The sequence below is a fragment of the Triticum dicoccoides genome, chromosome 3B (genome assembly GCF_002162155.2).
Source record: "Triticum dicoccoides isolate Atlit2015 ecotype Zavitan chromosome 3B, WEW_v2.0, whole genome shotgun sequence".
NCBI lineage: Eukaryota > Viridiplantae > Streptophyta > Magnoliopsida > Poales > Poaceae > Triticum > Triticum dicoccoides.
Window position 1 is genome coordinate 64,152,866 of NC_041385.1, and position 11,484 is coordinate 64,164,349.

Consider the following 11,484-nt stretch of genomic DNA (forward strand, 5'->3'; position numbering starts at 1 on the left):
TTTATAATGCAACATTATCTCAATTTAAATGATAAATCACTCGAAACTGAATGTATGACAATTGATTCGATGTGATCTAAGAGGAAAAAAACATGAAGGCTATGTTTTGACGACTCTGAGTTTACGTGTCACCTCGACAACCTTTAATTTTTTTTAAAGTGTGCTTCATACATTATGGAGACTACGAATGTGGCGAGTCTTCTATAATTGCCCTAAGGTTAGATGAAAGAGGAGAGGATTATTGAATCATACGGCTCTTCGAAGTATAGATAGAAGCGTGCATAATTAGTAAGTGCATCCACTGGCTCGATAACTATATTTTTGTAAAGCATCAGATCTACTATCTATATCATACCTACCTACTAATAAAGCAAGGTGCGTTTCTCTGATTTTTTTTCATCTGTTCATCATTGATTTTTTTTTCTATTCGAGTTTTTCTTGAGGGAAATTTTTATCCAGAATTTTGTACTTGGGCAGTGTGGCCCAGCAAAGGCAGCCCATTTATTTTTCTACCCATGCAGCCTGAAAATGCTATTTTTTGCGCGCAACGGCAAATAGTCAGAGCTTCGCACAGGACGCCAATAACTGGGCCGGCCCGTATTAGTTTTTGTGTGTGTCCTGCTTCTATTTTTCTGTTTCTTTCTATTATCCCTTCCTTTTAATTTTTTCTTTTTCCATCCAACTTTATTTTTTCTTTTTTTCAAATTTGAATTTTTTAGAAAACATTCAGAATTTTTTAAAAACGTCAGAATTCCGAAAAGTTGTTCCCGATATGAAAAATGTACGGCATTTTAATTTTTTTTTGTTCTCGTTCCAAATTCATAAAATGCTCTTGCTTTTTCAAAAATATTTGTGTTTTCAAAAATTGTTCGAGATTTTCTAAACTATATTGCATTTTGAAAATGTTCCAAATTCGAAAAATATTCTTGTTGTAATGAAATATTTACAAATTCAAAATTATGTTCGTGTTTACAAAAACATATTTTCTAGAATTGTTCTGAATATTCAAAACATGGTCCATTTCAAAAATTGTTAACAAATTAAAAAATGTTCATATTTTTATAAAAGGTTCATGTTTTTAGAATTTTTTTGTAAATTTCAAATAATCTTTCCGTTTCAAATTCCGTTCATCTTTTTAGAAAAATGAACGAATTTTACACAAACAAAATTGTATTTTGGTAAAATGTTTGGAATTTCAAAAAATGTGCACTTTTCCAAGAATATTTGCCATTTCTAATTATTAATAACTTTTGCAAATTAAAAAATACATAATGTTTTGAATCTAAGCCGGCAGTTGTTTTTAAACATGCACACTGGCTATTGGTTAGCAGGAACTATTTCTTCGAGTGGCTAACAGTACGTGGTCAAGTGTTTGAGGTCATGAGTTCGGTCCTTCAACTCGTCGTTTTTTTAGAATTTTACGCACGCCTTACAAACATAGGACATTTTTTTTGCCTACCAATGTGCTGGTCGGTACGCGAATTGTTATGCGTCCCATGCACTATTTGATGATAAAAGAGAATATGCCGGTTGGCTATAATTGAAAAAAATTGTGGGCATGTGATAATAAGAGAGAACTATGTTGATTTAGCTTTAATTAAAAAGCTATGTGGACGTGAGTGCTAGAATAATCAGAGAGAATAAACCCTGATTAAGAAGGGTCTGTCTGATTATGCTAACAAAAAGGGACTTATGTGCTGCAACTAGTAATCCATTTGGTTACGTGGTGATAGGAGAGTGTAGTCAAGCAACCATGCCTCGAAGGTCGTCGCGCAGCCGTGAAACGAGGTGGCAGCCACAACCCCGACACAGTGGCGGACCCAGAGGAGAAAAGGCACGAGTTGGGTGGCCGTCGTCACGCCGACCAACCCACCATTATCAAGACATCATGGGCCGAACATGACCCGCGAGAAGACCCCCAACTCTTCGCTTTGCTGCCGCACTGCCGTGAAGATTCCTTTGATGGACACATAAATTATCTCTCCGGTTGCTTCTTGCAAAATATATCTTTTTCCGTTGCAACGCATGAGTATATGTGCTAGTAAAGATCCACCGGAAGTACAAAGCGGGTCAAGCGTAATAAACATTACATCGAGGTAGTTGATGACATGTTTCCTGCACTTCCTATAAACTGGCCAGGCATTTTTACTTCTCGGAGGATTCAAACTCTGAAGTTAAACAATTTGAAATTTGAAATGACGATGTTTCATCAGTTCCAAAAAAAAAAGAGGCACGGACTGCGCAAAACCCAGAGCCCAGTGCCGTCCCGACCCGGCCCATGCCCAACTCGACCTCGCTCGCCTTCGCTCGCTCCTTCTCCGACCCGTCTTTCTTCTTCTTCGTCTACAAGAAAAAAGACGGAAAAGGACTCAAATTCCTTCTCTTATTTACCACCCCATCCGAGAAAAGAGGGAAGAAAAATCCTCCGCCGCTAAACCCTAACTAGCTCGAACCCCGGCGAGTTCAGCGAGAGGTCGGGATCCGCGGAGATGCCTTCGGCTTCGTCGGCGGTGGGGAGGCTGCAGGCGGCCGCGCAGGACGCCGCCAACTCCTCCTCCTCCTCCGCGCGCTCCGCCACCGCCGCCTTCTCCGACCAGCTCCTCGTGCCCAGGGAGGCAGGGTATGTCCGAGCTCCTCTGATTCCCCGTCCGCCTCCTCCCCTGATTCGAGATTCGATTGAGGCGCCCTGTTTCGGCTCGCTCGCCCGGTAGATTGCTTCGATTTGGGGGCGGATTTGGCGGTATGCTGCCAGTAGTTTGGGTGTATCAAGCGTATTGTACTGTGCACTGTAGTAGTAGTAGCTGACGCACATGTGGGAAATCCCTTGCAACACCTGCACCGCATGTTTTATCTGTGGCTCCTATCATCAAAGCTGAAAAAGCTTGACTAAACGAGTAAAATTGATTTGATCCGCAATAAATATTTGGCTGGGGAAAGCTTCAGTTATGTGTATGGTAGGGCAACCCAATTATTCGACTTCTGTTTACTGTTATATGCCAGTATTTTGGGTGTTCCATATGGTGCTATGTAGCTTTCTGCATCTTAACGGATGCCAAACCGTAAACCTGATAACAAGAATTAGGCTGAGCAATGTACTCTGTATGTTCTACATATATTTGTGGAACTTCTAAACAGCAGATATTCGGTTGCCAGTGTACATGCTTAGCCACGTTGATTTAGGAGATTGCAACTCTGCCTCACTATGCAGTTGCTGAATTTTCCATATCCCACTTCTATAACTGTACCCTCTGACTTCCCCTGTGCCTCCTTAGGCAAATCCTCAGGCCTTTCTGCCTCATGCTCCCATGCTCATCCTCCTGCTTTGTGCCGTGCTGCCACTGTGGTGCTGCACCAACTGAGGTTGCCACCCTTGAGCAGTGGCTGCAGGGGGGTGAAGTGCACTGATCCCTAATCTGAAGAAACCTGACCCAGTCGTTTTTTTTATCCTAATTGAAATTTTTAGCAGTGGCTCCAGTTTATTTATTTTTGGTCATTAGTTGATTGAAAGCTGCTTGATACTTGTAGCGGAAAGTTTGGTTTCTGTTTCATTCATTTGTACAAGTTCTAGGATTTGTCCGAAGTTCTATTAGAACCTCCAAGTTTAAAGACTGGAAAATCAATCCAGTAGATAGCATGCTTTGAAATTTTGTGACATGCAACTGAATGCTGGGGATGGAACAAAGACAATGTGGAGGGTTGGGGTCTGCATCTGCCAACCAAAGCTGCAGTCATCTACCAAATAGACTCTGTGCCTATATAGTGAAATCTGTATGGCACATGCATGGCATCTACTCTCAGTCTTTGTTTCTAGATTTAGGCTGCAGCAGTAACATTTTTGGTGATGTAAATGTGCACATGTTGTACTGTAAATCTGTAATCCCTGACTAAAGTTATGTGCCTTGCAAGTTTGCAACTGACGTGCGATCCTTTGGTATTGCAGCCGGATGGTGTCTCTGTCAGCTTGCGCAAAGTTCGGCGCCGTCAGCTTTGTGGTTGGCGTCATGGTTGGCTTCACCCTGAATAAAAGGCTGCGCCGGTGGGCTGCCAAGCTGCTCAAGAGAATCAAGGACGATAACTAGCAAAGCTAGTGCATTTAATCTTGAAAGAAATTTTGTTGGGCAAGTGTGCTCTAGTTACCTCTATAGTAACCCCAAGTTGAACCTCATTGACTGCTTGGATCAACTGTGATGGATACAACATAGTCGTTTGTAAGCTGTATTGCAAAATTCTCTTTTGGGGATCTTTATTACTGGTGCAGATTCTGCAGTACATCTCTCGTTGACCTGGTGCCGTTGTGTTGAGACTGGCTTTCATTGCTGGTTGATGAAAATGATGAGCTAATGTTGTTTGGTTAAATAATATCCTGACAATTGAATTAATAATGGAAGTAGCTAGTGTTGTTTGGGTATACAATTCATTCCAACTGAGGGCTTTGCTGTTGGCTTGGCTTTCCAGTATATATATGCTGCTGCCGGCTTAGGTAAGGCATCAGGCTGAATCATCAAGAAAGAAAAAGTGAGCCACCTTGAGTGCTTTTGCTTTTGCCTTTTGCTGCAATGGTGGGTGGGAAGGATGGAATAATTAGTGGGTTAAACAAATTAAGATAAGCATCATTAGCCTTCTTCACCTCTATTCTCTTCCAGCCAGCACCAAAGCCTGCCTTTATGCGACTAATTCTTGCTTCAGACCAAAGTGATTCCCCGCTGAGTTCGCCTCCTCGAGTGTGCTTTTCACTGATTTCCCGAAGATATTGTTCGCTCTATTCTTCCTCTTCTTCACACACAGAGGAAAAGTTTGTCTTGATCCTCTCAAGTTCGTCGTTCCTTCCCCGTTGGTCCACTGGTCACCACTGATTGAAGTGATCCTGTGGACTTACCGGCCCGTGTTCAGGTATATATTTGATCTCAGTATCCTTAACTTCTTGATCTGTATTGCGGTGGGTGGCACTCCTTCTTGTTCACTAATTGATACATAATCTTGTATTATCTATATATAATACTGCAGGTGTAGAAGCAGTATGGTTTTCTGGTGGTGATTGAACGGTAATCTTCTATGAGATCGACTGATCATCATAGCAAACTGATTCTTCAAGATTTATGATCACTATTGGTTCTTACTATTGACGGGTTTTCCTTGACCAGAGAGTGGTTTGTAAGGTAAAGACTTGCAATCAACTTAACTTTCATTAGTCCAGTCGAATAAACTACTCCCTCCGTTCGGAATTACTTGTCTCGGAAATGGATGTATCTAGAACTAAAAGACGTCTAGATACATCCATTTTTGCGACAAGTAATTCCGAACGGAGGGAGTAGTTATCAAGATTTCTAGGCTAGCACTGGGGCTATTCATCAGATGAATCAGAAAAGCAAAAAAGCTGCTGGATGATTAATCTAGGTGTTGTAACAGATAGAAATATACTTCATCCGGTCCTTTTTACTCCGCATATACTTGACGCAACATTTTCTTTGGTTCCGATTGATATGTAGACTGCAGACTGCTATGCAGCTGCCATTGGATGGCGCCCTTAATTAGGCAAGACAAACTAATAAATATTTTTGTATGAAAAACTGAAACACATGTAAATTTGCGAGCACAAAAACTTGAACTTAGTCCTTGATACATGGAACTACTCAAGGTGCTGAATCTATATGTATGTTGCATACATAGCTTTCATTAGGCAAAAAAAAAGTAACCAAGTAGCTTCTAGTGTATCTGTAGAGCCTTGTCTAATTTTGGAAAGCATTCATTTTCAGCTTCCAATTTCTGCTATTCTCAGAACAAGTCACCGTGGTGGTTTGGGTTGATCTCCCTTGCCGAGTTTGTCTGATTGATGGCAGCCATACTTGAATCGTTGCTTGGATCATGTGCCAGTAAGTTGCAGAATATCATTACAGATGAGGCCATACTAATCCTCGGGGTGGAAGAAGAGCTCAGAGAAGTCCTGCGACGAGTAGAACTGATAAAATGTTGCATATATGATGCTGAGAAAAGGAGGACAAAAGAGCTAGCAGTAAACAATTGGCTTGGCCAACTGAGAGATGTTATATATGATGTTGATGAAATCCTAGATGTGGCTAGATGTAAAGGAAGCAAGATACTTCCTGATGATCCTTCTTCATCATCAAGCAAATCAGCTGCATGTACAGGCTTCTCAGTTTCCTCTTGCTTTTGTAACATCTGGTCACGTCATGATGTTGCTGTTCGGATTAGAAGCCTCAACATAAAGATAGAAAACATTTCAAAGGACAAGATATTCTTAACGTTCAACAATTGTACACAACCTGCTGGAAATGGTCCAACATCCAAACTGATAAGAAGTTCCAACCTCGTTGAGCCCAACCTTGTGGGAAAGGAGATCATACGTTCTAGCAGGAGGTTGGTGGACTTAGTTCATTCACACAAGGAAAATAAGTCTTACAAGCTTGCTATTGTTGGAACCGGGGGAGTTGGTAAGACAACACTAGCTCAAAAGATATACAATGACAACAAAATAAAAGGAAGCTTTAAGATACACGCATGGATTTGTGTGTCGCAAGATTACAATCAAGTTACTCTTCTGAAAGAGGTTCTCCGTAATATTGGTGTGCATCATCAGCAAGGTGAAACCATAGCCGAGCTGCAGAGAAAGCTTGCAGAAGCAATCAAGGACAAGAGTTTCTTTCTTGTTCTAGATGATGTGTGGCAGTCAAATGTTTGGACAGATTTAATAAGAATTCCAGTAAACGAAACAGCTGCTGGAGTAATATTGGTAACTACAAGAGATGATCAAATTGCAATGACAATAGGTGTGCAGCATATCCATCGAGTTGATCTCATGTCAGTAGAGGTGGGATGGGAGCTACTTTGGAAGAGCATGAATATTGATGAAGAGAAAGAAGTGCAAAATCTAAGAAACATCGGGATTGAGATTATTCGTAAATGTGGCTGCCTCCCTCTTGTAATCAAGGTTACCGCTAGTGTTTTGGCAAGCAGAGGTCGTACGGAGAATGAGTGGAAAAGGTTTTTGGGCAGATATGCTGGATCCCAGAGCATGCTTTCTGATGAAATAGAAAGAGCTATACGTCTAAGCTACGACGAGTTACCGCATCGTCTGAAGCAGTGTTTCCTTTATTGTGCTTTGCATATTGAAGATTCTCTCATTCGGCGTGGAGAAATTGTCCGGTTATGGATTGCTGAAGGGTTCATCATGGAGCAGCAAGGCCAATCACTAGAAGACATAGCAGAAGGGTACTTCTATCAGCTAATCCATCGAAACCTCCTCCAACCAGATAACAAATATTTTGATCAGGAGAGATGTAGAATGCATGACCTCCTGAGACAGTTTGCTTTAAATATATCAAGAGAAGAATGTTTTGTTGGAGACGTTGAAACATTAAGAGGTGAAAATATGTCAAAGCTGCGACGTGTTACGGCTGTCACTAAGAAGGATATATTGGTGTTACCTAGAGTTGATAAGGTGGAAGTTAAGGTGAGGACTTTTCTAAGTGTTCATGGTGCACAGAGAATGGAGGATGCATTGTTCAAGAGATTTCTGCTTCTTCGTGTTCTGGTGCTGAATTACTCACTTGTACAAAGTGTTCCAGATTGTATAGGAAAATTGATCCATCTACGTCTACTTGATCTGAATTATACTGGCATATCTTGTCTTCCAGAATCCATTGGCTCCCTAAGAAACCTTCAAGTATTGAGCTTGGATTATTGTGGTTCTCTGCATAGTCTTCCTTCAACAATGACCCAGTTGTGCAGTTTAAGATGTCTTTCTCTTGATGGTACAAAAATAGATCAGATTCCAAAAGGGATAGCAAAACTGAAGTTCCTCAACACTTTACAAGGATTCCCTGTAGCTGACGGAAGTGATAATGTTACTGTACAAGATGGATGCAAGTTGGAAGACTTGTCTTATGTGTCGCAGATGAGGGATCTTGGCCTTGTTAAATTGGAAAGAGCAGCTCATTGTGCTACAAATGCAGTGCTGACAGACAAAATGCATCTAAAAAACCTAAGTCTAAGGTGGACTGAACGTGGAGATGGGCAATATTCAGAAGAAGACATTAGCAATGCTGAGCGGGTCTTGGAGCAGCTAGTACCTCCAATTAACTTGGAACACCTGTGGATTTTTAATTTCTTTGGCCAGCGGTATCCCACCTGGTTTGGTACCACCTGTTTGCCTTCACTGGAGCATTTGGGCCTCGGGAATGTAATATCCTGTGAGGATATTCCATTGATTGGGCAGCTACCCAACTTGAAATATCTGAGAATTGATGGAGCATATGCAGTTACCAAGGTTGGACCTGAATTTGTTGGTTGTAGGAAGGGTGATCCTTTCAATGAGTTAGTTTCTTTTCCTAAACTCGAATGTTTGATCCTCAAGGATATGCCCAACTGGGAGGAGTGGTCTTTTTTTGAGGATCCGGAAGTGGATGCCCATTCTGCAAGGTTGCAACTGCTGCCCTGTTTAGTGCTTTTGAAACTCGATGGTTGCCCGAAGCTGAGGGCTCTCCCGCGGCAGCTTGGAGAGGTCGCTGCCAGCTTGAAGGAGCTTAGATTAATTGGAACAAACAACTTGAAGGCCCTGGAGGACTTCCCACTGCTCTCGGTTCTCCTTATACAGAATTGTACGAGCCTGGAGTTGATTTCCAACCTCCCTCGAGTGACAGACATGTGTGCACATGGCTGTCCAAACTTAAGCCATGTAGAGGGGTTGGGTAGTTTGCAGCAGCTGGGGCTGGGCGTGGATATGCAAGAGATCTCTTCCCACTGGCTGCCTCAGCTTCAAAAACAGAACCAGCGAGTTCATGGCGAAGACCTGGATGTCTACACGCTGTCTACCAGTTAGATGGCAATGAAAGCACAAGGTATGAACACCGCATATATACTGGCTGGACATTTTGTTTTGTGTCTTTAATTCTCTGGACCTTAATTTTATGCCCCATTGGATACACAAATTGCAAGCTTCATATGGCATTATTCGATGCACCAGAAATGCTTAAATTTGTTTTCCTTGTACACATTTGAAAAGAGCTTTAGTACATGTCCATGGAAGCAGATTGCAGGCATATACAAGTTATCAAGTGTTGTGTGTTCCTCTAAGTTGCTTATGTGTTCCATAGTATATGCTCATCAGAACTACTATGGTTTGTTTCTTAATTCTGTTATATATATGCTGGACTGTTGGTGCAGTTCACTTCAGTGGGCAAAGCATGGGACATGCTAAGTTGAGGAAGCCTGTCAATGCTGAAGATGCGGAAAGTATCCTATTTTTCTGTGGGCAGGTTCCCTTCAAATACTGTATTGCGTTTCATTTTGCTTATTTCTAAATTCGGCCGGAGGCCTTTGTTGTACTAAACCTCCTGTGCACTTTATTTTCCGACCAGTTCCGTTTTATTTTCCCTGAACTTGAGGCCACAGGCCTTTGATGCACTGAACCTGAGAGACACAGTTTGGTTCTTTGAATGTTATGGATGAACTTTATTTTCGCACGATTGTATGCTTTGGATGGAAGTGATGCATTTCGTTTTATTTTGTTTCTGAACTTGGGCCTGAGGCTTTGCTACAGTGAACATGTGTAACCTGTATGTATGGCTGAACTTGTGTGTGTGACCTGGTGAAGGAAGAGCAATTTGTTTCTGTAATCCTGCGTTCCGTCGTATGGCGAAACTGCATTATCAGAAGGACTGTCTGGCTGAAATCAGGACCAAAAATAATTTTGTACATATTTTTTCCCTGGTTGTTGCCATACTGACATTGCTGTAGAGTGCAGACTGAACACAACGACGAGATGTGCACAGTGCGGTGGAGGTGGATGCTGCCTGCAGATGTGCCGGAGCGCTGGACTTGGGCGAAGGGCGGAGGGCCACGATGAAACTGCATTTTGGAGCAGATATCTGAACTATGAAGCACAAGGTCAGTTTCTCTGCAAAAAGAGCTGAATAAGAACAAGGAAAACACACAAACTACCACATGCACCATCTGCCCTAGCAAGCAATGCTCTTTGGGACTATCCTTACTGAACTTATATACTGCAATTTAGGCATTTTTATTTTTTTTCTCACGACTCTCTCCTTGGGGCGTGATGGCGGAGCTCCGAAGGCGGTGGCGGAGGAGTGGCCCAAATATTCGTTCTCAGGGCTCTCATTTTTATTTTTTATCAAGTTCGTTCTTAAAAATATTTCCATTTTTAAAAAAAAATTTGTTTGTGTTTTCAAAGAATGTCCCGAACCTTTAGAGATTTCTTTTGTTGGACCTTGACCCAAATTTCATGTGTTTTGACAATTCTTCCTGAAATGCTAAAAAATGTTCCCGGAGCTTTAGTAAGTGTTTGCATTTCCAAAAAATGTTCCTAGATTAAACTGTTCGTTCTTAAAATATTCATAATAAAAAAATGTTCCCTTTTTTGAAAGTGTTCGTGCTTTTGTTGGGGCGAGTGGGGTTGGCCCCAGAAACTGTTGTTGTTTAGGGCATCTCCAGCCGCCCCCCCAGGAAGCCCCCCACGAGCACTTTTTGGACGCCGGCGTCTATTTTTTCTCCCAGTCGGGATCCCAAGACCTCAAAAAGCGCCGGATTTGTCTAAAATTACGGCCGGCGCGCGCAAGCGGAACGCAGCAAACCGGGAGGCAGCTGGGGGTGCCGGCGCGATACTTTCACTGCCAAAGGGCCACTGCCAGCCTCTCTACCCCCTCTCCTTCTTTTCCTGGCTTGGCCCACCATGTGATGCATGCAAAAAAAGACAAGCTCTCTCCCGCATGCCCGCCTCGCTCCTCTGCTCTCTTTCCTCTCTCCCCTGCTCCTCGCTCCGGCGAGCCGGCCCCGTCTCCCGTCGCCGGCCTCGCCCGCATCTCCCTGGAGGAGCCGCAAGCGGCCGACCCCGTCGCCCGTCGTTGGCCCCGCGTCGCGCCTCCCCGGAGCAGCCGCGGAGAAGAAGGTCTCGCCCGCTCGGACACTCCACCTTGTCAGCGCGGCGCCTCGGGGCCACGTAAGCGGACGACGGCGCGGGACGCACGAGGCCGTCCTCGTTGCCCTGCCACAGGTGCACCGGGCACGGCGGCTCCGGCAGCGCCATGGGGTCGAACTCCCACTTGCCGAACATGACGGCCATGTCCCTGTAGTACGACTCCTGGATCTCCTGCCGCGTCGCCATCTCCCTCTTCTTCCGGAGGGTGCCGGGGGCGTGTGCGCCACGCGCAGCGCCCACTGGTCGCCGCGCTCTTGCCGGCCATACTCCCGCGCCGCCAGCTCCACCGGGAAACCGGGCCACCAGTAGTTCACCACCGGCGCCAGCATGGCGGCCCCGGCGATCCGCTCCGGGATGTACCTGAGCGCACCCGGGTCCGCCGGCGGGCCCGTGTGGAGCAGGCGGCGGGCGGGCGGCAGCATGGCGTGGGGCTTGGGAGGGAGGGAGAGCGGCGCCGGGGCCGTGGCCGCGCGGGCGAGCGGGCTGACGCCGGCAAGCGGGCCGGACGACGGCTGACGGGCGTGAGAAGGAGC

The 11,484-nt window shown here is 44.3% G+C and overlaps 2 protein-coding genes across 2 annotated transcripts; both read left to right on the forward strand.

Annotated features, from left to right (window-relative positions):
- Positions 1-2,344: 2,344 nt before the first annotated feature.
- Positions 2,345-4,276, forward strand: LOC119274722. Its single transcript, XM_037555440.1, has 2 exons — positions 2,345-2,620; positions 3,941-4,276. The coding sequence occupies exons 1-2, from the start codon at positions 2,490-2,492 to the stop codon at positions 4,077-4,079; spliced, it is 270 nt and encodes an 89-aa protein (XP_037411337.1). The 5' UTR covers positions 2,345-2,489; the 3' UTR covers positions 4,080-4,276.
- A 126-nt stretch (positions 4,277-4,402) lies between these two features.
- On the forward strand, positions 4,403-9,588 carry LOC119274721 (putative disease resistance protein RGA4). Its single transcript, XM_037555439.1, has 4 exons — positions 4,403-4,890; positions 5,005-5,156; positions 5,754-8,855; positions 9,181-9,588. Exon 3 carries the CDS (start codon positions 5,831-5,833, stop codon positions 8,834-8,836), a length of 3,006 nt encoding a protein of 1,001 aa, XP_037411336.1. The 5' UTR covers positions 4,403-4,890; positions 5,005-5,156; positions 5,754-5,830; the 3' UTR covers positions 8,837-8,855; positions 9,181-9,588.
- Positions 9,589-11,484: the final 1,896 nt, after the last annotated feature.